The sequence below is a fragment of the Channa argus genome, chromosome 18, assembly GCF_033026475.1.
Source record: "Channa argus isolate prfri chromosome 18, Channa argus male v1.0, whole genome shotgun sequence".
NCBI lineage: Eukaryota > Metazoa > Chordata > Actinopteri > Anabantiformes > Channidae > Channa > Channa argus.
In genome coordinates this window covers 5,226,954-5,252,748 of record NC_090214.1, presented here as the reverse complement: position 1 = coordinate 5,252,748, position 25,795 = coordinate 5,226,954, and the positions used below count along the sequence as shown (strand labels likewise).

Below are 25,795 nucleotides of genomic sequence, written 5' to 3'. Positions count from 1 at the left end.
CTTTTTTCCACTTTTGTACTTCGTCACTTTTTCCACACCTCACTGAATCCGTGCCATTAACAGATTTCAACTCTGCCCAACCTCATTCTGAGAATTCTTTCTCCTTTTTCCACTTTTCTCCTTTGTGTTTGATGCACGATTACATTCACTTCCTTTTTGTGGCCAGCTGTCCGTATTTAGTGATGCACTTTTGTAATACTTCCTCTGAGCTTTACTGGATTTAATTGGGATTAAAATATCCTCGCATCATATATTGTGTTGTGTCATCTATGCTTGATGCCGTTTATTAGTATCCTTAGTAAAAAATGTCTTTGAAAGCAAATATTTGTGGGTCATTGAGTTCCCTGATTTCATTTGTGAAGAAAATGCTGCATATTTGGATTGATTTGCATCATTAGCTAAGAGGCACCGCATATCAGTGGGGTTTTGGAAAATATGCCACATTATTAAGGCCTTACTTGTGTGTCAGTGCTGGACTGTCTTTAACAGAAAAGAAAGCTTCATCTTGTGCAGAATTTTATATTCATTAGATTTTGTTTATGTCAGATTGTTGTAGCTGGAAAAACAGTTATCAGTGAGGCTGGGTGAGAGGAAATGGTTCTGAAATGCCAGTGCTTGCATTCTCAGCAGTCAGCCATCAAAATCACATCTGTGGTGGAAAAGACAGAAAGAGGAACAAAGGCTTCAAAGCAGGAAAAGATAAAATTGGCCGAGGGAAGTAAAGTTGCTAAAGGAGGATAGGAAATGAAGTTGGTGCGAAAAGGGATGAAGCCACAACGGGTGGAATAAAAGACAGAGAAGGTGAAAAAAAGACAGAGATAACGATGATCCAAAAAGTACCATTGCTGTAGTTTCTTGGTGTAAAACGGGTATTGAGAGGTGCACCATGGAATCTTGACTCAGTTTTTCCATCCTAGTCTGTGGTGGACAGCAGACAGTAATTTATCTTACCGCTGTGAGCTGCAGCATGGAGACAGTGAAGTAAACCATCTGGTATTCCCCCCTGTTAAAGCAATAAGAGTACAGCAAAAAAAAAAAAAAAGCTCAGTCTCAGAGTACACAAGAGAAGCTCTGCTGAAAAACGCTCTGTTCTAAGAATCATCTTTCAGGTCTGCATGTGTGTGTTGTCGTTTGTGTCTGTGTGGGTCAGTCTGTCACTGCAAGCGATTTCTTTCTAACTTTTGAGTCTCTCATCACGAAGAGCACAATGAGTTGGCCATCGGCAGGAAAATAGAGGCATGATAGAGCAGACAGGCAAAAAGCTCTCGCTCTGCACACTTCCCTCCCCGCTTCTTCCTCCCTGCTGCTGCTTTCACATGCTGCACTCAGCCGAGGTCACTGGGTCTGAGTTCCGAAAGGTCTGCATTATAGTTGGCCCAGAAGTTTTAACTAACTGACAGTAGCATGTGAGGTCATATACAGCCTTTTCGCTGGTGCCAGTGTAAACAGCGAGACACTCACTGAGAGACTAAAAGAACAAAACGCAACACCTCGTCCTCATCTGGTCACATACTTTCACCTGCTGGTATTCATAATTCACCAGTATTCAATTAAGAACAGCTGTCAACATGGCTATGGGTAATAGTTTATCATATTTAAAACAATCTTTTGTTAGATTTTAGGATGTACTATAGCCACAAGGGGCAATAGATAAACAATGAGATGAGTTGTTAAGTCTAATTGACTCATCCAAGCCAGCTACACACAAATATCTATCTAAAGTTTAGGTAACAATAAGTAACATTAGCCATCATAATCTATTCATACCAGATTAAGCAAGACTGAGGTAGTAAAAACCCAGATTGGACTGAATAGATTTAAATTCAATTCAATGTTCTCTGCATAATTTAGATTCTGTCATTGCACATCCCCATTAACGTGCTGGAATTCTTGTCGACATTTTTAACTAAAGCGTCTTCATGTCAAATCATTATTGTGATTGATTTTCACCCAGTTCCCTCAGGCCTTGGTAGAAATGTTACAATGATTTACTGCAATATATCGTGCAACAATTGTAGCAAGTTACATTAAGATCTGTATGCCTTCCTAGCTGTGGTCTGCAGAATTGTTTGTGTGAGTATAGCTTGTTGTACATGTTGATGCAACTTGGAGGTTTGTGCCTCACTGCAAAGTTTGCCAAGCAATCTGTCAGACAGTGGTTAAGCTTTCACCAGGTTTAATTAGACTGAGGTGTGAAGGTGTGCGTGTGATTCCTTGCCATTGAGTTTCCCATTCAAGTTTTTGGTTGCCTTAGTTTACTCGTGTGTTGTGCGGCAGAGTGCGTTCTTTCACAGGATGTCCATGCAGTGTATGTAATGAGTTCAATCTAGCAAGCGTAATGCCTGCAGTATGATTCTCGGGTCTGGTCACATGAAACCTGGAAGCAACAACTTAGGGTCAATCTTGATGGAAGTGTGCTTTTATTTTTTCTTGTTTTTGTATTAGCATTTTGCAGGGGTTACATTTTAGTTAAGGCTTCCTCCCGTGTTTTGTGTCAGTGGTGAGAAACAAAGACGGTGCTTCATGAGATTTATATTTAGGGTTCAGTTTAGAGCCTGTGTTAGCATCTATGTGGTTCTCAATGTATTGCTTAATAATTCCCTACCAGTGTTTTAGACTTCAAAGTAAGCCTTTGTAAACTCTTGCTAATATGCACAGTGGGGCATATATAGAGGAGGAAAGAAGCTACACAGTCATATCTAAGATTTGATGAATTTAACATTGCCCAACATGTGGTTGTTATCATACTGTGTGTAGCTGTAATACCCCTCAGTGTATAGTGTTGAGCAAGCAGTGGGTTTTATTGTTCATGGATTCCACTTGTAATAAATAAATCAATGTCTTGCTTCTTCTTTTTAAGTAATTAAAGCCAATTAAAGTGTCACTGAATCTTTCTGTAATTGAAACCTGATGTGTTCACAGTGAGGCATCAGCTTCACATCTTCACCTGAATCAGTTTCATGACAGAATGAGGTGAAATTAAAAAATGAAGCAAACAAAAAAGGAAAAAAAAAAAACAAAAACACCCTCTCTGTCTGTGAAGCGCTCTAGGAGGGGGAAGTTTCTCATTTGGCATTCTTGTTTTCAGCTGCACTGGTTTCCAAGAGAGGCTGGGTCCTCTTTATGGCTGCTAATTACTCCATGTCCTCGGTGCCAGGTCAAGCATGTGCCTGGAGAGTCAGGCCTCACTTCAGGAAGGGCTAGAGGAGGAGGATAGGGGGCAGTGAAAGAGGGAAGAATGTTAATCCCCCCCAATGAAAAAGTCCTAATTCATTGGTCTGGCACCCCTCCTCCTGTCAAACAAAATGGTGCTATTTGGAGTCACTAAGTACTGTTACAGAGAGAGTCATGTGTGTGCGTGTGTGTGTGTGTGTGTGTAAATCAGGGGTAGATGGATAGGTTAGGAGAGTGGGATCCACCACAGTCTTGGCACTGAGCCGAAAGCAGGATTATGACTCTGGCACTTGAGCTTCTGTTCAGAGAAACAGACAAAAAATGAACAAAGAAAAAATAGTGAGTTAAAGAGGGGAAGATACTTGTAAACCAATATCATGCTCACTTTTCTTCAGCTGTAATATACCGCAGTGCCACCACACAAACGATTCCCACTTTTTCTATATCATTTTATTATTTCATTAGACTTTACTGTGCTGTAAAACCTCATCCATTCATGTCATCATGTCTGACAAACAAACCCATAAAAGGCTCAAAAAAGTAAACCACTCTTTATTTAGCACTTTACATCAAAGGTACATCCCATCAGTTTGCTTACTAATTTGTACAGCACACTTAGAAGTTCCACTGTGCACATGTTAACATTTTTTATAACATGAAACAACTTTACAGCGTGTACAGTTTAAGCAAAAGTTAGGTTTAGGCAGTGTTTGAAGTCTCAGGCTCCAAAGAGTGACTCCTGTGTGAATTCCTGGAGATGTTCACACCCCGGTTTTTAATTATCATGACATGTATTTGGATGCATAGTCTTGTGCGCACCTGAGGCCCTGTGGCTGGTCAAAGCGTTGCAGAAATTTGGAATATTGCCCAGGTTTGTTGATAGAGCCATAGTGTGGGTAACATTAGAGGCAAAGATTGCTTTGATTTACACATTAAAGCTTCCAAAGATCACTAAAGTCTAAAGGAGACCCTGCATTTTTGTGTCATGCTTTGCTGCATAAAAGTAGCCAAACCAGCAGAAGCTGGATAGACTGAGGGCAAATTTACACAAGATCATGTCACATAATAAAGTGCTTCTGTGTACATGCCCCTTGGATTTGAGGGGCTGTGGTTAGTAGAGAAAATATTTTTAGCATCTAGTGGCAGAGGTGTTGGTCTCTCAAGGGAATTGCCTCTTAAGCGGGTAAACATCTCAGCCTAACAAGGTGCGACTGAGACCCTTTACCTGTGGCTTAGGATGTGGTCCACATAGTTTCCGCTGGAAGGTCAGCTGTGGGAGTATGAATGTGTGAGAATTGTTGCAAAGGGAGTAAAATTGAGCTGATAATGTTTGTTTTTCGCTGAGTGAAGGGCTCAGTTGATTTTTACTCTCATTTTGCTCCTTGCACAATCACATTATTGGAGAACACATTTGTTGTTGCTCAGATGGGTTTTCGATTAGTGTCTGGACGGAAATATATCATGCTACGTTTTTGCCTTCCTCCTCTTCTCCTGTAAGCTGGCTCTTCACTGGCCCTTTCCACCTGGCTCATCTCCAGGTAACCCTCAGGAGAGGTTCTGTGGCTGATTTTAGGATCTATAACCTTGGATGAAAAAAAAACAAAAAACGGATAAAACCATTTCACATGGTGCAAATAGGAAAAGGGAAATGACACAGTGGAACTGTTTGATAACATAACAGACTGACTGATGGAGGGAAAGTGTGACTATAGAGAGTGAGGGGCATCCTGAAAAAGCTGGTCTTAATTGGATTAGTTTGTGTCATTGTTGATTAGCAAAAACAACACTCCTCAGCAGAGCTTCTGACAGAATCGACTGGTTGCTTTCTTTTCCTGGGTGCATCTTGTTGCGATGCTGTTATCATGCCAGTTATATTTCTATGAGGCGCGGTGAGTGTATGTAGGTTGAAGCACCCAGAGAAACATCTTTTAATCTTTTATCCCTGTTTTTTCAATCTGTAAATTAATACAGTTGCTGTGGCTTGTTGAATCTCTCACAAACTGATAGTTAGCCAGCAGTCACACCTTATCTGTATCTAGACATTCTGGTGCAAAGACAAACATGCTTAAAAGCAAAAGCAGTACTTACATATTTCCACAGTGACACTGAAATGATAGCTATTGCGTTGCCATGTTGACAGAAAGATCCTCAAGTAGTCTAACACCTATCTCAGTATAATAGGGAGGGATGCACTTTTAGCTTGATTACGTCAGCTAACATAGTCCAGAAACTCTAATAGCAGGGCACAGGCGATGGCTGCATCCATATAAGGTACTGGTGAGACTGTGGGGCCACAGAAAAATGAATTACGAGGACATGGAAAAAAGGGGCTTGGATGCAGTGGCTCCTTGGCTGGATTTACCAGTCAGAGAATCACAGACTTAACAAGTCAGATTGTGATACTGTAGCTTGCGTTCAATCATTTAGACAGTTATTAAGTGTAATTATTATGAAGTTTTTTTTCCCATTTTTTTGTATTGACCTCTTGTCTGTAACCATCCGAATGATTGATTATTCTGTTTACCAATGGATAATGTGCTAGGTTAAAGGGAATTATTATCTGCCAAAGCAGAGTGCTTTTGTGTTTACAGTGAATGTTTGTGGCTGCCTGAGAAAAGGGGAAAAACTTTGAGATTTGCCCTTGGTCAACCATGGTCCCTGTTAAAAACAGTTTGAAAAGAAAATGCCTCCCCGTCTCTTTCCCACAGACATTCTGTGGGAACTCAACGAAACTCCAACTGATTTTTCAAATTGGATTGTATTGATTATTGAATTCCTAGAAGAGGTGTGTCTAATACAGATGCTACAGTAGATTAATGAAACCTCTAAACTCCATGTTGCAATTCTGGACTACAGGAGTACATTTAAGGCATTACAGCATGCTCCATTGGAACATTTAGCCAAGATTTCCTACTTTTATACTGTGCCGCCGAGCCCCCATCATCCAACTAGTGCAGCGGGGGCATTCAGTGGGCTGAGGTAAACTTGTAGGCAGTTATAGTATAAACTGTTTTTACAAGCAGTTTACGTTTTGTGACGGGTTTAATGAAATAATAACTATGCTAAAATTTATATGCTTTGATTAAGCATTTAACTAGATCTTTGTTGATTGGTGCTAATCCTATCAGAGATCTACTGATATGAAATGTAAAAAAAAAAAAAACCTAACAAAAAAACCCCCCAAAAAACAGTTTCTTTGTGAACAGTCAAGTTAGCGTAATCAGTTGAGTTCGGATAGACCCAAAAAACGAACTTAAATGCCGTAGCTCCAAAACCTCCAGAAGACTGTGACAAACACCATTTTCTACACAGATATATAGTCTGAAGCCATAAAGTCAGTCAGCTTTCCTGCAAATGTTTTGGCCCCACGTTAAACTTCTCTCCGGCATATTCTGTCCGATGTTTTCTTGTTAGATGCCTTATCATATTGTTTGTGTTAAAAGTTCCATCCATATTTCTGTCCCATGAAATGGTGGCATTGCAGATTTTGCACGTGCTGTAGCTGTGGGGCTCCAATCTTAAAATCCTTAAATTTGTTGCCATAAAGTGCAGGTAACATCTGTTTACGACGCCCACCAAGGGCTGCTGCTGTAAATCAAGACTAAACAAAGTACAAAGTACAAAAAGTATCCGCATTTGATCTGAGAGCAAACAGTATTGGTCTATTAAATCAGATCAGATTGTTATGCATTGACATGCTCATAAATTAAAAATCTATTTATTACCTACTATAAAAGTAATAAATAAATTAACTTTTAATTTACTAAACATTTTTTTTAACTACTGCTATATAAGACAAAAGGCGTTCATGAGCCTAATCATGAATTTATAAGTTCAACTCCATTTTCTAAAGGGCCAGTGCAACAGCTCCAAATGCAGAGACATACTGCATGAATTGTGAGCATCGTGATTTCTTTTTTTTCATATCATAGGATGAGCTTTTTCGGTCTTCCAGGTTAAGACCCAAAAAAGAGAGAAAGAAAGACTGTGTAGAACACAGATTTGGATCAATGAATCAAACAGAACGTTAGTACCAGAGACTGACTCGCATTATTACAGCGCGGCGGTGCTCTCAGCGGTGAGCTCATTAAGTAAACCTCTGTCATCAGTGTAAATGATGACATTCACTGGCTGGTGGGTGAGTTTCTTCGTGCCTCTTCATTAGGAGCTGATGACAGACAAAGCTGTCTTTTTCTTTAGAGACCCTTCACTTTTCAGAGGCTCTGTCACCCTGCAATATGCACTTCCAGCGATGTATATGCAGTTATTGTTTTGACATAGCTAAAGGCCAAAACCAGTGGGGGTGGTGCTTATATTAATATATTTCTCTATTACACATGCCTGTACCTCTGATCCTGCCTTATGTATCCTGCAAAGTGATGTTACCTTCAGAAGGAATCCACATTCACAGAATTGTGTTGACTTAGATTTTTGCTTGCCTTGTAAGTTGCTTTGGATAAAATGTACATTTAAATGTAAATGTAGTACTTTGAAATAAATAATAAAATTGGACAGGGAGTGAGGGCTCTTCCTGATTAGGAATTTACCACACACAAACATTTGTCTGAAGCTAAACTCATATTTTCTCTACTCAGACATTTTCCAGACTGCTGTGGTAATAGTTGTGTATAAACAGGTATAAACTGTTATCAAGTGTGTTTATGTTCATCATTCGATGAAACTTCAACGATACTTCATGTCTGATGTCTGTGTTTTAGTCGTTGGATAGATATTTTAACCAAAAAAACCCCAACATATTTAATCAATTTGTGATCCTAAATATTTGCAATATACGTTCTATAGTTGTCTGGTTGTCTTGCTGATATTAGGTCAATAAGATGTAATGCAAAATACATTCAGATGGATGAGGAGGAAGCTTTTTTTTCCCACAATACCTTTACAGCTGTAGTTGTAAACTTGTGCAGCCAAGTGCTCTTAAATGGAGAGCTCTGTTTAAGAATGTCATTTTTTAAAATTGGTCTACATTACACGTGAGTCATGTGTAATGAAATCCAGCTGGAAGTCCTTGCAGGGGAACACACAACGTACAAACAGCTTTTTGCTCTGCCTGTTCACCTTTCCACCTTTCCCAGCAGCCCTTTCACTCTCTGGATAGGGCTATTGGACTTTTTTTCCCCTTCTGAACAGCGTGTGTGGTCTTTGTAGCCTGACACTACGACTGCTGTACCTGTGTGTGTGTGTGTGTGTGTGGGGGGGGTGTGTGTGTGCATGTTTTTATACTTATGTGAGAGATTGCCTTTGACATGCACACGAGTGGCACAAAAATGCATTGAAGAGAATATCATAGCATTCATGCTTTGTCTTGCTCTCATTTCTTCGACTCATGTGCCATAAAATCCTTCTGTTGTTCTCTGTTTAGTTTCCTTTCATTCTTCGGTGTTTACCCTCTTCTAAAACATCCTAACAGCCAGCCTCCGTATGTGTCTGCTCCTATATACACAACTCTTAGTTTCCTTTTCTGTGCTTATCTTTGCTGGGACAAGGCTGGATGCTAATGGATGCCATTGTGGTACTTGTTATGTGTGCATCTGGCTGGAGGAACAGCTGTTTGTCCTGGGTGGTTTTGGCGTCTGAAAGTGCGGTCCTGGGTCAAAACCTTTTTTACATTGTTCTGACCCAGTGTGCTTCTGCGGTGGCCTGGTTACACCCGGGACGACCGGCCTGCAAGTGTGCTAATTGCACGGTTGTGGCCAGAGGGAGGCAGCGGTAGATTTAGCATTGCAGGGAAATGGATGGAAGGATGGGTTTTTCTGCCGGTGTAACCCATGATCATAGTGATCTATAAATGGGCACATCTCTGTTTAGCGCCTAAAATCTGCTCTGAACCACAACAGTGAAGTCTGCTGAGTAACTAGTACTTCTGAGTCAGCAAAACACAGAAAATATAGGGAACGGTAGAAGTTTGGCCATAATTAAGGCTTACTTAATATGCAGAAAGTTGGTGCTGTTTGTAAAAAGGGTGGATCTATTTTGTGTTGTATAAACAATATGATATATTGACTGTAAATTTAGCAAAGTCTGGCCTACAACTGTGCAGACTTTGGTTAAATGCTAAATGTGAGTGTGGTTGTTTTTTTCTTGTCAACCATTTAAAAAAAAAAAGTAATATACATCTAACTTTTTTTTTCCTGTTTGTGTGTGTTTTTCCTCCCTTTAGCAGAACCAGCAGACCTCTTGAAGATTTTAGATTTTCACAGTTTACCTGAGGGTGTTACAAAAACATCGGGTTTCTGTTCACATCGGAGGTCATCACAAGGACCTGATGTAGCCTACAGAGTATCCAAAGATGCCCAGCTCAGTGCCCCTACAAAACAGCTGTATCCAGGTGAGTATCTGACTCGACACAGTGTTCAGTACCTCTCTACTCTGGATTTTTGTCTTCAGGCATCAGACTAGTTCAAGTCTAATTTTAATGTCATTACATAGTACACGTAATGTTATTGATTACAGAATCATGGCCTTTCTAGGATCTTTAAGCTTCTCTAGAAGTTTTTTCTGATAAATCACTCACTTTGTCATCTCGCATCCCAAATTGTGATAAATCGGGGAGAAATAACATCTAAACATGCCTGGAAAGCAGATTGTGTTTGCTCTTACCTAGCTTCTCCCTTTCTTTCCCCTTCAGGTAGCAGTTTTATTGACTCTTGTAACATGAATATTTTACCTTATATTGTTTTAGTCAGGTTATAGCTGCTGTTTTATCTTTCAATCCCCTTTGTATCCCCTACTAAAGCATGATGTCTAGCACATGTGCGCAGTTTTAATAACTGTGCCAGCCCTGTTGCCTGTTCACCCGTATTACAATATTGGGGAAATAAAGATAATGCATGCTAATTCCATCTGTGAAAACACACACCAGATGCATGAAAAATCCAGCCCTGTAATATTTGATGCTGTAGGAGGAGCAGTGAAAACAGGGGTGGTAGAGGGGTGGGAAGTCTGGGGTTCCACTTTTGCCTGGTTCCATTGTGCTGACGTGGCTTTGAGTTACTGCTCTGTGGTGCGCTGCAGTAGTGCTTTCTACTTTCTCCTCCCTCTTCAGCAACATTTCGTCACTTTTCTCCCTCCCTCTCTCTTTATTTTCCCTCAAGCGGCATCATTTTCCCTCTATCATTTCTCCTAGACTTGCGCAGCTTCTGTTTTCTTCCTTTGGGTTTCATCTCATGTCGGTCTGGTGAGACCTGAGACTGTACTTTACTGTACGCAGTAAAAAAATAATGACGTTTTATTAAATTGGTTGCTCTGCAGCTTAAAGTTAAAGAAATCCCTGATGTGGTTGTGACGCAGAAAAGAAAAATAAAAACCTTCCTGTGGGCTAAGTTGACACAAATCTTAGATTCGATGACAGTCCCATTCATAGTTGTCTCAGACGTTTGCATTGGCCTTTGTGGACCTTTAATCCAAGTCATGGCTCATCTTTGGGCTTAAAATAGAGCCACAGGGCTCCTGTGGCCTTCATGCCCTATCATGCTCTCCAATCAAACAAATACTGCTCACTTTGAAGCTCTATGACAGCAGGGCCCATGAGAATCTGTGTTTAGGTACACATTCTGTAATTACACACATGCTACTCTGGATCATCCAAAATAATAGTCTACATAAAACAGACCAACTTGGAGAAGTTCACAACAGGCACCACACAGTCTTAAGGTGCAAACAGAATAACTGGCTGTCTGTGGCTTGGAGGCCTTAAAATCTACCACCAGTGTCTGTGATGTGGTCCTTGTCTCGCCTCGACATTAAGAGAATGTACAGCTAATATATTCCAGAGGCAGCTAAACTTGTGAGATCATTTTATCCATCTCGTTTTCCCCCTTGACTAAGTTTGCTACTGAATTATGACTTTGGCTGGAAGCCTGGAGCTACACTTTGCCTACAATGATCAACTCAGCAAAACAAAAAAAACCCAATGTATAGAAAAATGCAAACATCCTTGTTTGGTTACGACTATAAATTCGATAATAAAAACCACAGTCGCTTTGGTTGAGAACACACTGGCCCATGACCCCGTAGCCACTGACAGTTTCTGATGTTCTGCTGGAACAGAACAAGTGCAGACATGCAATCATTAGGCAAACATGTGGAAGGGATGATTCATTTAAAACTACTGAGGCACTGAAAACACAAGAATCCTTTCTTACCATTTCCATGTGAAGTGAATTAAAAGGCCAGTGAAGCTTTATTTAACCTTTATGCCCAAAACGCAGTCTTAAGAGTCCTAAACTAATAGTCTACTAACTCCTTCTAGAGAAGATTCAGCTACATCTGTGGGAACTAGCATGTATGAGTAAATACAGTTGGCACTAATTTCTGGAAGTCTATGAAGAATATGTTTTTCACTCCTGTCAGCCAGCATTTACACAAACAGCAAGGAAAGAGTGATGCAGTGGCTCATAGCTTTTCTCTGAAGGAGGTGGTCTGTGCACCTGGTCTGCTGTGGCTAGGGGGCACTGGTCCTATGGTTTGGGCACTGTACTGCAGCATGCAGTAAAATCCAAATTGCCAAGCTGTGAATACAAGCTGTAAAAGCTATAATGGTGATCTTATAGCAAATGTGGCTCAGATGTGAAATATTTTACTATATAAATCCTTGGGCAGTGTTGACTGCTGTGCTTACTTTGCATGTATTTATTATCTTAGAAATGCCCCTCTCCCACATGCATCATCATTACATTTTGTCTGCTCATATCTCAATTCTGGTCAGCTGAGAGATGCAAAAAAAAAGAAACAGACTAAACCAAGTTTTATTACAAACCATTATACTTTTTTTTTTTTATAAAACACAACAACGTTGTTAACCATTGAGTAAAATAACAGGATTCAAGCTGGTGGTGAACGAGCATTTTTAAACCACAGAGCTTTAGTTGCTGGATTATATAAGAACCTTAAATTTGACAAACTTGTGCCAACTTTGACAATAACTGGAATACAGACCACTCATATCAATCTCCATCTGTTCTCACTCTTTGTATCTCTTTGCCGTTTTTACTCTATTCTTTCCTACACTGAGAGAAAGGTGCACTTGGCTTAGCTCACACAGAAGAGGGGGACTTGGACACTGTGATGACTGAATGACCAAGTACAGGACGCAAGACGTTCTGCCTCTTTTTGAGCTGTTCTTAATAATCTTCTTTATATAGAGGAAAATAATGGAATGTGCCTGATTTGTTGGTTGAGATGTATGAGGCTGTCTTTTGGTCTCTTGTCTTCCCCAGACATTTTTAATCTGACACTGATGGCGGTGATGCCAGCCCAAACTCCCAAGACACCACAGGCTCTCCATTCCCACAACGTTCCCACACACCTACCCACAGACACACACACACACACCCACACACAGTAAATAAGGAATGAAGGTATCGCTCATCTGGTGGCTTGAAGTAGCAGCAGCAGTTTGAGAGACACATTCCAGAGAAACTTGATCCAGAGGACCCCCCCCCCAAACACACACGCACACATGCACAATTCTCCTTATTCCATTCTGAATTTTGATTAAACTCCTTCTTCCGCCTTAGTTTTTTTTACTCCCCAGAAATGTACAAATAAATAACCTTACTGTGTAAATAGTAGTTTAAAGACTTTTTCATTTCTCTCCTCCCCCAGTTCCCTCTTCCCGATGCTTCTTTTTTAAGCTGACCCCTCAACCTCCACACAAACAGCGTGTCCTGAGCCAGCACTGAGTCATTGTCTCTGTGACAAATGTGGCTCATGTGCAGCCAGATATAGTGACAAACGCTCCCTCATCTGGTTTATTTTTTTCTGGCACTTCCCACCATCCTACTGCAACACTTTATTTCAACACTCACCACTCTGCCCACCAATGATTTCATGCAACTTTCTTCCATTTCAAACTCCTTCACGTGAGAAGGCTTTTTGAAGGGTGTTTTGTCTTGTTTGCTTCTAATCTTCTGTCTCTCCTGCAGCCGTACACCGTCCTGCCGAAGCATCTGTCAATTAAAGCAATGTTTCTCATATGATGCCAAGCTGGATTCCTGAGAGTGAACATTGCCAAGGCATGTGCTCCCCACATGATGTGATGTGATGCCTGGCATTAATGAAGGAATGATAGAAAAAGGCAGGAAGACAGGACAGGAAGGCAAACCAACATCCAGATGCTGAATGAGTAAAAAAAAGTGGGAAGAGGGAAAAATGAAGTGAATGGAGGATGGTGTCAAAATTTGCTGCTTGAGCACCTTTCTTTTCTCTTCTTTCTTTTCCTAACCTCCCTTTTTCGCACCACATTTCCTCTGAGGCAACCTTTTTTTCCACAACCTCTGATTGGATATCCAACTCATAGTCACTGCAATTTAACATTTTCCAGCCTGCCTCCCGTAGCAGAGTGAGGGGTTTTTATGGCTGCTTGAGGTGCTACCAAACCACTGCAGCCACAAAGCCCGCCCCTATTTTACAGCCGTCTGGAAATCTCTGTTCTGCACTTATAGAACAACAAGGGATTGCTACTGGACTCCAAGTGGGTTCTTTGATTATGTGAAACATAATCCAGATAGCTGGTTCTCATAACAATAGTGGTTTCAATATAGTCAGACTGGCTCTTTATTTTCTAAACTGAAAGATGAATCGGCTGTGCTTGCATAAATTGTAGTCAGACCTCGATGTTAGCGAGCAGCAGTCTCCTCGGAAAGCCCGCCCTCCTTCTGGGGACCTGAGAACACCCCACTAAGAGAGCCTGTCTGGCAGATGTACTCCATACTTTAGCAAAGTGGAGGAAATAATTGAAGCTACACAGGGGAGCCATGCAGATGGAGCTGAACACATCGTTGCTGTTTGCATTTCCATAAACATGTCTCTTTAATTTTTTTATTCTGTTAAAAAAAAAAAAAATCCCTCCCTTCTTCTTCTCAAGTTCTCTGCTGGAGCGTCTCAGTGTCTGTTAGGTCAATCAGCTGTGGGAGAAGAGGGAAGTTGAGATGAGGGGTTTCAAGAATAGTTCAAAAGTCTCTCCGGATCACATGCTTTTGTCATTATGCTTCTTGTCCTGTGCTGTGCTGGAAATGCTCCCACAAATGCTCCCAAAAGTTTGCTGTTGACTTTGGTTTTTTCTCTCCGACCAGTCTTTCAACATTTGAGATTAAACCTATCCTTTTACATTTTGGCCATTCCACAAATCGTTTCCTTTCAGTGCTTAAAGCCATCACAGTTTATCCAAACTAAATGATCTTTTTCTGTTTTTGTAACATTCCTTGCCATTAGAGGTTGCAATAATAATAATAATGCTCCCTCTTGTCACAGGCGAGCACTGTCTGTCTCTTGGAATAATAGTGCAGTTACAGCATCCTGAACAAACATAGTGTTTGAATCCAGTTGTGATGATGAATCGCTCATGCTACTTATAACTTTCCAAAACCTTTCTCTCTCTCTTTCCAACCTACCACCCTTTCTGCCAGGTGATGCTTTCCCAGAGGACTTTTCCATCATGGCTACAATGAAGCCCAAGAAGGGCAGCCAGTCCTTCCTGTTGTCTGTGTACAATGAACAGGGCATCCAGCAGCTCGGTCTGGAAGTTGGACGCTCTCCCGTGTTCCTGTACGAGGACCAGACAGGCAAACCCACCCCCGAGGACTACCCCCTCTTCAGAGGAGTCAACCTAGCTGATGGAAAGTAAGTGGACCGGTTGTCGGCTTGAGGAATATCAGTCAATAACTTCAATTTAAAGCACACTTAACAAAAAATGAACAAATATCAGCAGCTTCTTTTTGGTTATGCATCCGCCCCTCTGATCAGACCACAGGTGGATGTGTTCAGCTTTGATGAAGTGATCTGTAGTTGGTTTAGTGTGTTAACACTTAAGCAGCACCTGAACCAGGTGTCCCTTTTGCAGAGGATTTGTTAGCAACGTGCAACCATGCCCAATTTCATATTACCTTCACATGTAATCTCTAGACTTAGAGGGATATTGGTGTAGAATGGCATTTATGTCTCCAAAAACAACTCAAATTAGCTTTTTTGTCCCTCTAGAAAACAAAATGGGACATAATTACAAGTGGTGGAGGGGCAGCATGTAACATGGTAAGTGTGAGAATTAACTTTACCTCTTCTTGTAGGTGGCATCGAGTGGCCATCAGTGTGCATAAGCAGACCATCACCCTTATTCTGGATTGTAAAAAGAAGATCACCCAGAAGCTGCTCCGTAGCCCCAACCCCATGATTGATACCAAAGGAATTATAGTTTTTGGAACTAGAATACTTGATGAAGAAGTCTTTGAGGTAGGCACTTCACTGTACTTTGGGAATCTTGATATGTATGTTTTCGATGTGTTTTAAATGGTGGAGTGGTGAAGGCTGCCAGTCCACAGCTAGAAAGTTCTGGGTTCAAATCTACCTGCTGACTGTGGCCTTACGGTTTGGGGTTTACGTGTTCTCCTCATGAAAGCACCGGTTTCCTCGGGGTTTCTCCTACAGCCCAATGTTAGGTTAATTGGCGACTCCTAATTACCCCTAGGTATGAATGTTGAGATAAAGAATGGATAGATGGACGTTTTTAATTGTATTTTTCGATATTCTGTTATATTCTAGCACCCTTTAGATCTGTATATGTGACATTTTTGCCAGATCCACACTAGCTTTTCACTTTACCGTTTCCCATTTGTTATGTTTGTGACTCTGTGTGAACGTGATTGTGGCAAAGTGGGATGAGCAAATTGATTTATATATTTAACAACTCATGTATTTTTGCATCTCCCTATATAAAAGCAAGCCATTTTTAAGGCGCAACCAAACGATTGTCCATACCACCCCGTTTTGAGGGTGAAGCTCAAACCAAACTCACTTTGATTTAAAGTTGAGCATATGAGATAAAAGCCAATGGGATTTTGTCACTTTAGCATTCACACATGTAGCTGTGGCGAAAACGATGGTCAGACCCAATACCCACGTTCGTGTCACGCTGCATGGATGATTGTGGTAGTGGCCACATCCTTTATGGATGTATGGATTTAGCTCCCGACATGGGATCCCCCAACCTCTGCCACCCACTCATACGCATGCACACATTCACAAATCAAATTTAATTTAAGGCGTCAGATATTCCACATCTTCCACAGAAGAACTTCATGTTCCTTTCTGTTCCCTTTCCATCTGTGCTACATTTGTTGACTGTTCAACTACGTGTGTTGTTGTTTTAAATTGACTTTGGCTCACTGTGGCTGCTAAGCAGTTAAAACCTGTTAGTCAAAGTGTTTTTGTATTTTATTTGTGATTGTGGATTGAACGTCTGTGTTCTTTGTCTGAATCAGCTGCAAAATTTTATGTTTGAAGAGGTTTTTAACAAGCTTTTTTTTTTTTTTTTTTTAAAGGGGCTTTACCTCTTCCTTTCTCCTTTTTTACGTGTAAAAAAGCTTTGTGGCAGGCTGTGAGAGATTAATGGAAATGGTCATAGTCTTATGGAGTCTTAATACGTGGAGATACCTGATATCCAGGACATGATAGCATAAAGTGTGCTTTTCTTTTAACTACTGCATAGAATCTATATGTTTGTATGTTGCCATAGAGCCTATAACAAGCTATTGTGTTTATATTTATGGCTTTTAAACATAACCACTTTTAATGACACACAAACACACAGGGATAGTGTTGTCTTTGTCCTGTCAGAGTCGTGCTTGTTTTTAGGGGGATTAGTCTGTGAGACTGAGGCCCTCAATAATAATTAGCAACAGAGAGTGACTGATGTGACTGATGCTGAGCCAGCTGACCTTTAACCCCACTGCTGTTCAGCAAAGAAAGAAATATGACATCACCTCCTCACAGCACCTAAAATTGCACTGCTAAGCCATGAGGGATAGATATATGATGGGATATAAAAAAAAAAACTTCTCTTCCTGCCCTCTTTCAAAACCATTTTTTCAAAGCTCCATAACCAAAAACAGGCAGTGCTTTTTTTTTTGGTTTTTTTTTTTTATGTCAGTGCTATGATTCTTCAGTGAACCGGGGAAATGCAACACTGTTTAATATAACACAGGTTGTAATGTTCACGTTGCCAGTGAAATTGTTACCTTGAACTACTTAATGAAGCATAAGTTCAGTTGTTTTTGTTGCTTATGTGTATTGTACACATGTTGTAGGTATTATTTCTCCTGAGCTCATTGAGTGCTGGTAAATTCCTCCAGTTGCCAACAAAATGACTGTACATTTATCTGTTGGTGTTTCACTTTGGCTGTAGTTGTATTGTTGCCAGTAACGTACTCATTTCAAGACTTAGGTGACACAGGAACAAATTAAATCTTCCCCGGCTATCGGAGCTGCTGAAATGGTCCAGTGGTTACCGTGGGAACAGACAGATATTTAGTGAGAGATGTTTAAAACCCTCCCTACTGTGTGTCTGCCAGTTGGGAGACAGGACAGGCACCAGTGTGTGCACAAGATGGAAAATATGCCACATAGTTTCCAAATTATGCTCAGGCTGCACTCCTTTCTCCTCCCCTTACTCACTTCTCTCCTCTGTAGTTTAGTCTGATACTGATGAGTTTTGCCAGAGTCTCTTACAACCAAGAGATAAGCATGAAAAAAACAAAAATGCATTTGATTTCACCTGCAGGTCAGTTAATGCAGATGACTCAGTAGTTGGAAAGTTCCAGTTTATCGTATTAGAAAAACAGCATGTCAAAGAACAAATAATGAACGGCAACAACCGTTTTCCATTGATTTGAGAAAGCATTGGTCTGTTTTCTTGGAGCTTTTTCGGAATAGAGATTGTTAAGACATACAGATGTTTATATACGTACATATTTTTTAATATTTAAATATTGAGTGACTTATCACACCTTTTGAAATACAATAAATAATAGATTTCATCTCCCTATAACGTTCTCTATGTCTTTACATACAGCATAGAGGAGGGAAGTAGTGCTTATACACTGAGGTGGTTGGTTTGTGGTTTGGTTTCTGACATGGATATTGTGGTCACAGAGAGCACGTCTACCCTGTTTAAGTACCATAATGTTATTTTTTTTTTCTTAGCAGCTTGCATAAGACAGCTGTGGTTTGCGGCAATAAAGACCCAGTGATTACGGTGATGATTATAGAAGAAAACAGGTATTTTATTTAATACTTAATGCTGATCTGCTACACAAGATATACTGCAGTATTTACTGCCTTATGGTGATTTCTTCATTGTAATAAAGAAAGGAGGGGGCCTGTTTCACATAGTCTATCTTCAGAAAATGCTTTTCCTGTTCACTGCTAATTCACAGCCATGGATTATGTTCATCGAAATAAACAGCTGTGGTTCGTCTGAGGCAACACAAGTGGAGCAGATGGATCATTTGGCCTCACTCAGAGGTAATCCACAGGGGACCTCGAGTGAGTTGACGTGGTCGAGGTGGAGCTCTGCAAACACAGCACTTTTGGTCTGCCCTCAATTGTCTTAGCCAAAGTACATCAAAAGCATCTTGTCCAGTGTCATTGTGGGTGATTATGCTGTATAGTGTCGCTTTTTTTGTAGGATGTATTTTTGGCATATTAGAGAGTTGTAGGAGAGTAGATCGGAAGGGGGAAAACGAGATGTTTAGTACTGAGGGAGTGTGGAGGCGTGGGGAAGATGGAGTGGTAGCTTCAGCTAACGAAGCCAAGACCTTTGTCTCATACACTGGAAAAACTGAGGAGCTGTCTCCCTACTGATGTCATCGCTGGAATAGCAGCTATACAGCATGACATCATGCGGAGGTTTCCTTGGTATTTACTGATAGACTGTCCAAGGCTGATGGTCTAAGAAGAGACTGGGTGCTGGGCATACATGTGTTGGGGTGAGTGAGGAATACGTTTGGGAAGGTAGGAAAGAAAGCAGGATGGGCTTCAGAAGAAAAGGACAAAGGGAAAGATTTAATGGAATAAAGGTTTGGAGATGGAAAGAGTGGTTACAGGTGACATGATAAGATTAAGGAGTTGGAAGGCCTTTAATAGAGCTGGGATCAGGAGAGTTCTGGGGCTCCCGCGGTAGAAGCAGAGCCAGGAAAAAGTAGCAGAACATGCAATACATTTGATGATTATTAATATTGTCATAACATAATGAGTTTCCTCGTTTTTACATCAGGACCTCAGCTTTTATGCCATTCACTTAGCCCCTGTTTTTGTTACCTAAAATAAAGATAGATCCACCTCTAGAGATACTAGTGATTTCCATCTTGGTTCAGAAATATAAAGAGGTATTGAGGCCCCGTTGACATGTTTATCTCATTTCAACAGAACAGCTGCAAGCAAACATGTACATTTTGCAATGAGGTTAAGCTCACTGAAAATAGTCCTCACAACTCACATAGGCTTTGTAAGCACTAAAAAAAGATTTATTGCTTGTCAAAAATTCTTGTTTTGCGGCCTGTGTTGAGTAAAATATGTACCATGGTTTTTCACAGATTAGTTGAAATCAGTGGGGACATGATGCCATGAGATTGATTGGAGAGGCGTTCTGACTCTGCGTGTGAACTGCAAGCCCTCCCAGTTGGATCTGGCCACGCAGATGTATCTCAGTACTTACTTCTTTGAACCACTAGCCATCATTTGTAATGGAGTTTTACCAGCTTCAAGTCAAAACAACAACTCACAGCATTTTTCCCAATGTTGCTCTTTTGCGTTTTAGTCATATGTCAAAAATTAACACACCAAAAATATTTTGTCAAAACATGATAGTGAACCCTAATTTAATATTCTGCATCTATACTGTCTGTCGTAGTCACATATGTTTGCATTTCTTTGTACTGGGTAACGGATCCTTCACTATCACAACACAGTACTTCTATACATTTGAGATTGTGAAATTGGATGTGGACTATTGTGGCCTTAGGGAAGATGGAGTTTCCACCATGGATAATAAGAGAATTTCCTTAACTCATGTCAGATGTTTGTCTTCACCCCCTTGTTCCCTCTGTTATTCCTTTTCTGTGTCAGCAAGCCCTGAAGAGTACCCTCAGCACATTTTATGTAGATTTCAGCAAATGGCCAAGCCAAACAATCTGAATTTATGTCTGTTCCGTGGAGCTAGCTGCTCTGCTTTCCACTATCCCAAAAAGAATTGGGAAATATGGTTGCCTAAAGTCCTCAGAGACATGGGATTAAAATCTTAAAGAGAAGGGAGTGTGATGGGGGCTGGAAAGCAGAGGGAGGTAAGACCTAAAATGTGTCTAAGAACAGCAATAAAGAAAAAAGGTTGAAGGTGCTGTGTAGTAGATAAGTAGGGTGGCAGACAGGCCTGTTGCTTTTGGCTGCTGCTCCGAGTGCTTGGATTAAGCTACAGCCTGAGGAGTAATGTGCATCTGGGTGAAAATGCACTTAATTTCTGGTAAACATTTAATTTCGCAGATTTGTTGGAGTGGAGTTTCTCCGTCAACGTGTCTATGTGCACTCACGTATTTATCTAGACTTAAGTAGACAGTGTTTATCGAGTTTGTGTGCACGTGCTTTTTTGCTAGTGCCCGGCCTCATTTATGGCCCCTGTCCAGTCAGCTGACCTCTGCAGTCTGGTGTGGCGGTCAGATTGGACAATGCCCAGGCACTGTGACGGTGAGTGTGCTGTGGACTGGCACCATGACCAAAATGTGACTCAGAACTCAGGGGTGACTATCTAAACACCTTGGAAAACTAGCTCACCCTAAAATGCAGCCAGACCTTGGACCTCCCAGAGTCTTAGCCCTCCAACCCATTTTCCTTTGCTGTAAAAAAGGACTTTAGTTTTTCTTCTTTAAGCTGCTGTCTTAGTGTTGTATGAGGTGTAAAGGTAAACAGGGCCAGTATCCTGTGTCCCGGGGGATAAGGAGAAATAATGAGCATTGATTGGTGCTGTTTATTTTATGTAATCCTGCTCTGAGCCAAGAAAGCGGAAATTTCATGGGACTCGCTACTAAACTGATCAGCAGGGGGTTGTCTGACATCAAGACTTGACACTAATCATTATAAGCTTTGTTGGTGTTTTTTCACTTCACACTTATATGGGTGTATTAAAAGTGAAAAATGTGCACCAATAATTTTAGGTATTAGATACTTTTTTAACGAGTAGATTGCCACATTCAAAGCTGCTTAATTGTGTTATGCTGATTTTGAAACCACACCAATATTGCCTCCCCTGCCATGCATCATATTTTTTAGTTCAGAAGACAGAACACAATGAACTTGGTCCACCCTCCATGATTGTGGGTCACTTTCAGATGAAGACACATGCTCACTAGAGCACTCTCCTGCCCCCACCTGGACACAGCTAAAATGTCCAGCAGGGATTTGTGTGTGGGAGCCGAACAGGGTGAAGTTTGGGAAGTAAAAGCCAAACGATGTAGTGTCATTTTATCTGGTAAAATGCTGAAACGATAAAGGGCTCTGAATGTTTTTAAATGTGACTGATCAGTGTCTTACTGGTTATAAGCAGCAGGTCATTTGCTGGGCGCATGCATGCGTCTTCAACAGCTGCTTTTACATTGAATTATGTGAAGTGAGGTCGTCCCTCACAGCCACAGGCAATAGCTTTTTCCACCAGAGCTTGACATGAGGATTGAGCATTGGCTTGAAGCAAGGCTGTATTTCAGCAGAGTCCAGGGAGATGCTGACAGCGGCAGCCCTGTTATTGTCTTAAAATTCTGCCTTAAGCACCACTCTGATGTGCCACATTATGCTCCAGAGTGAAAAATGTCACTGTCTTCTCTCAAATCGAAGACCTGATTGCATGTCTTCTATGGTTTCCTCTGGGGTTTGAGTGTGATGCTTTAACCCAATTTTTTTTAAACTCTATTTGGTGTCCACTGTTTGGGTGTGGGATTGGTGGTTCTTCTGTGTATGCATTTGCATCTGCGCTGTGTATTAATCAGTTCACATTATATTCGGTTTTTGGTCTGCTTTTATGCCGTGTATCGGCCGCTGTTGATGTGGCTTGTGAGCTGAAAAATAAGTTATAATTTTCTGTCCTTTTCACGTTAACCAAAGAACCTTCTTACTCGCTGAGTCCTCGATTCTGAATTGACAGTTATTGCAGCTTCCTGTCATAAAAAATATAGTCCACTGTTTACTCTAATGGAGTAAATGGTTATTGGGTTTCTAAACTATGTTGACCATTCAGTGCCAGAATATTTATGAGAAATTTGGCATTAGCATGCAGCTGGAGTACAGTATAGGAATAGTTACTGCTTTCCTACATCTGTAAAACAGCAGCTTATATAACATTTGGCACCAGAATCTGTCAAGTGATGTGTAGTGAAAAGAGCCTCCCCAGCTCAGAGAAAGGAAATCAGAACCAGCTTTAGGGTTGTCACGTTGGATCAAGACTTTGACAATAGTTTTACTGTGAAGGTGTATAGCTTTCTTGGGAACAAATGCACTGTATGGCTTTGGCATTAGGGCAGAGGTAATAGTTGTGTAGAGGAAAGGAAGGAAAAGGAAGTCATCACCGAAAACAGGCCGTGTTGACTTATTCCAGCTATTTTGAGATGTGTTGCTGCCGTCAAATTCCAAATGAGCTAATATTTTCCACTACATGTTCAAATTTCTCAGTTTCAGCATCTAATATGTTGTTTATGTTCTATTGTGAATAAAATAGGAGTTGATGAGATTTAAAAATCATTGCATTCTGTTTTTACATTTTTTGGAATTGGGGTTGTACGTATATAGTGAGGTTTTCTTTATGTGGCATTCTTTGTGAATCCATCTGCATTTGTTTAGTTCTCACTGCCTGGCTCCCCTTTTTATAGTCCAGGACTTTTAGCACAGAATAAAACTTCAGATGGCTGGAACCAGTCTTGCTGACTTGTCCAATAGGACTGAGCACAGCTTAGCTCACGCTCCACGTTCCCTATCCAGCTTCCTCTCATCCTTTTTCCCCTTGCACACAGGCCTTGGGCTATTAGTGCAATCAAATGCAGCCATCAGATTTTCCAGCCTGAGTAACAGCACACTTTTCTTTCTAGACATGCACACACCTCTTTCTCTCTATGTGTACATGCCACGCATCATTAAACACTTTCTGTCATAGTGCTTTCAGTGCTGCAAGGATGTTCTCATTAACGCTTGGGTGTATGATTAATTATCTCATCTTGGCTAAATTAGAATCACATCACTTCTGCTCCGAATCTACCTATACATTCCTCTGGATTGTCTGGGAAATGGAGAAGAAAAGAGAGTGTAGGCGAAAAAGAAATAGAAAAGCAGAAGAATGGCATGTGAATAGGAAAGCAGTTGCAAAGCTCCAGACAGCGGGGCTGTTTTGTTGTAAAGAGGGCTTATTCCTTATTGAATGTGACCTCATTTGAAACACTGAATTCCCATCATCCCCTTTCTGTGCAGCTGTGACACACAGCCTTGCCAGGATAAAGGAGACAAGACTGTCCAACTGATACCAAATCTAGTCTCCTCACAGACTGCGACTTTATACAAATGCTGAGAGGTAGCCACTGGAAAAGTGTCCTGGGAGCTCTGAGTTCATAGCTAGGGGAGTTCCGTAATGGCTACTCCAGTCCTTCTGTGGTGGTAAAAGTACTGGGATTTCTTTTCCTGCATCCACCATAAACCTCACTGATAACATAAGCCAAGTGTAGAGCAGGCAACTTCAACTGTGAAGTGTTTTGCAAGGGTTCTAAGGGATCCTAGACGGGGAGTTCTGTGTGTTGTGTTGATGTGTAGCAGTGGGATTGGTGGTCCTTAGTGAACTGTCACTGGTTAGACCACAAATGCGATCCATTTCTGTTTGTCAGAAAAAGAGAGTTATCCATAGAGAAATTCAGCTGGGAAGACATGTTGAGGGATTTCAGACTCTTTGCAATTAGGCTTAATCAAAAACACTTCATGCTCTGTGGCAGTCTGTTCCCAGAGTTGCGTCACTTCACAGTTCTCATACCCCCCTCCAAAAAATGTTTGTTTCAGCTAGGTTGACACTGTTAGATTGATGTGGAATGACATCACGGGATGTGAAAAGTGTGATCTGGACATGTAGAGCTTTTTGGTGGCATATGAAATGCATTCTCCTCAGAAACACACACACCCAACTCCCAATGTAGCCTGGGGATCCTTCGGAGCCTTTTTTCTTTTCTCTCTTGTTCTCTCTCTCTCGCTTGTTCTGTCAGTATCCTTCGTTCCGTCTGTTTGGTGATTTTCCTCTTTCTTTAAATCTCTCGCGTTTGCTACCATTCCGTGCCCCCTTCACCTCAACTCAGGCTGTGCACACACTCATTTGATTCAAATGGTTTAAGTCAGTTATCTGTTTTCTGCAGGTCTGCTCATGTTCTCCGTGTCACACATGCTGAGTTGATTCATTAGTCTGACATAGTCCGCTCAAAGGAAAGATAGCCCATAGCCCATTTAGATCTGGGGCTGGGCGTATGTGTTCTGTTTAAAATCATTTGTCCTGTTGAAGACGCACTGTGCATGTGTGTGTGGGTGTGTGTGAGGGAGGCTGCGGTTTGTTTGTGTCATTGTCCGCAGCTACATGAAGTCAGTTGTTCCATGTTCTTTCCACACTGTTTGCTGTAAGACTTTTTGTCTCACACTCTCGACATTCTTGGACGCCAGACAAAGTTCTTCATCATTTAGTCACTGTTAAATTCCCTGGCTTGACCTAGTTTTAGGACTGCCTGTTCGGCATGTGATAATGCTGCACGCAGATGTGCATTTGTTTATATGCTTTTGATTTTTCCCATGGGTCACTGAGTGTGAGACCACCATCTCTGTCAGTGCCAATTGTTGGCTTGTTTATTTACGCGGATGACATGTAGCTCTGTGCTGTGAGTCTCATGACTTCCTGTTTCTTGTGGTTTCTAGGGAGACATCCAGCAGCTAATGATTGTAGCAGACCATCGCGCTGCCTATGACTACTGTGAGCACTACAGCCCCGATTGTGAAGTGCCAGTGCCAGACCAGCCTCAGAACCAGGATCCTAACACTGAAGACTATGTAAGCAAAATATCCTTTCTTCTCTTCAACTTTTCTTCATTGTCATTTTTTTCTTTGCACATCTGAATTACAAGTTCCAGGTAAAGTAAATTTTAAGTAAAGACCAGACCCCATATTACTAGAGGTACTACATAGTACTTTGGGTGGGCTTCTTTATACTGTATAAAGCCGAACATTGTGGAAACCAGGAAGAGAACCCTCAAGTGTTCTCATGGCTGACTCTTGTCATGGATATACATTTCTCTCAATCCATTATTGTTTCTAATACTAAAATAAGTTCTTGGCCGGATCCTGTGCTAAAAAGAGTTTCTTAGCTTATGTAACAGAAATGAGCAGTATTAGAGGAAAGTGCTGACTCGGAATAATAAGGTTATCAGGCCATGCAGTTAGTTATAATGTTCAGGAATGATGTTATACCTGTCTAATCCTGCATTACGGCACCATACCATTTTCCGCAGCAGATTCCAGTACGCTGTGTGCATCCTAATTCAAGCTGCGTGCAAGAAGTGTTACAAGATGCACAGGAAACTCTTCCTCCTGACCTTTTCCTTAGCCCCGCGGCTCGTCAGTATGCCAAAATTGACCAGCTTTTTTCTTTTTAAGACGGATGACAGGTTCATTAAGAAAACGGTGGAAAATTAATTTGTCGTTAAGTCGTAACCAGGTGTGACAGGGAGATGCAGCATCAGGTTTCCACACTCCTCTGTGCTTCGGATCAATGGCCAGTCTG

General features: G+C 41.2%; 1 protein-coding gene across 3 annotated transcripts in view; it reads left to right on the top strand.

Moving 5' to 3' along the window:
- col5a1 (procollagen, type V, alpha 1) overlaps positions 1-25,795 on the top strand; it is a 69,407-nt gene that overhangs the window by 7,364 nt on the left and 36,248 nt on the right. For 2 of the 3 annotated variants that reach the window (XM_067483346.1, XM_067483345.1), the window contains exons 2-5: positions 9,353-9,520; positions 14,601-14,814; positions 15,258-15,420; positions 24,934-25,065. In XM_067483346.1, coding sequence (XP_067339447.1) covers positions 9,353-9,520; positions 14,601-14,814; positions 15,258-15,420; positions 24,934-25,065 — 677 coding nt within the window. The remainder of the gene's footprint in view (positions 1-9,352; positions 9,521-14,600; positions 14,815-15,257; positions 15,421-24,933; positions 25,066-25,795) is intronic. The other variant, XM_067483347.1, reaches the window with a different exon arrangement.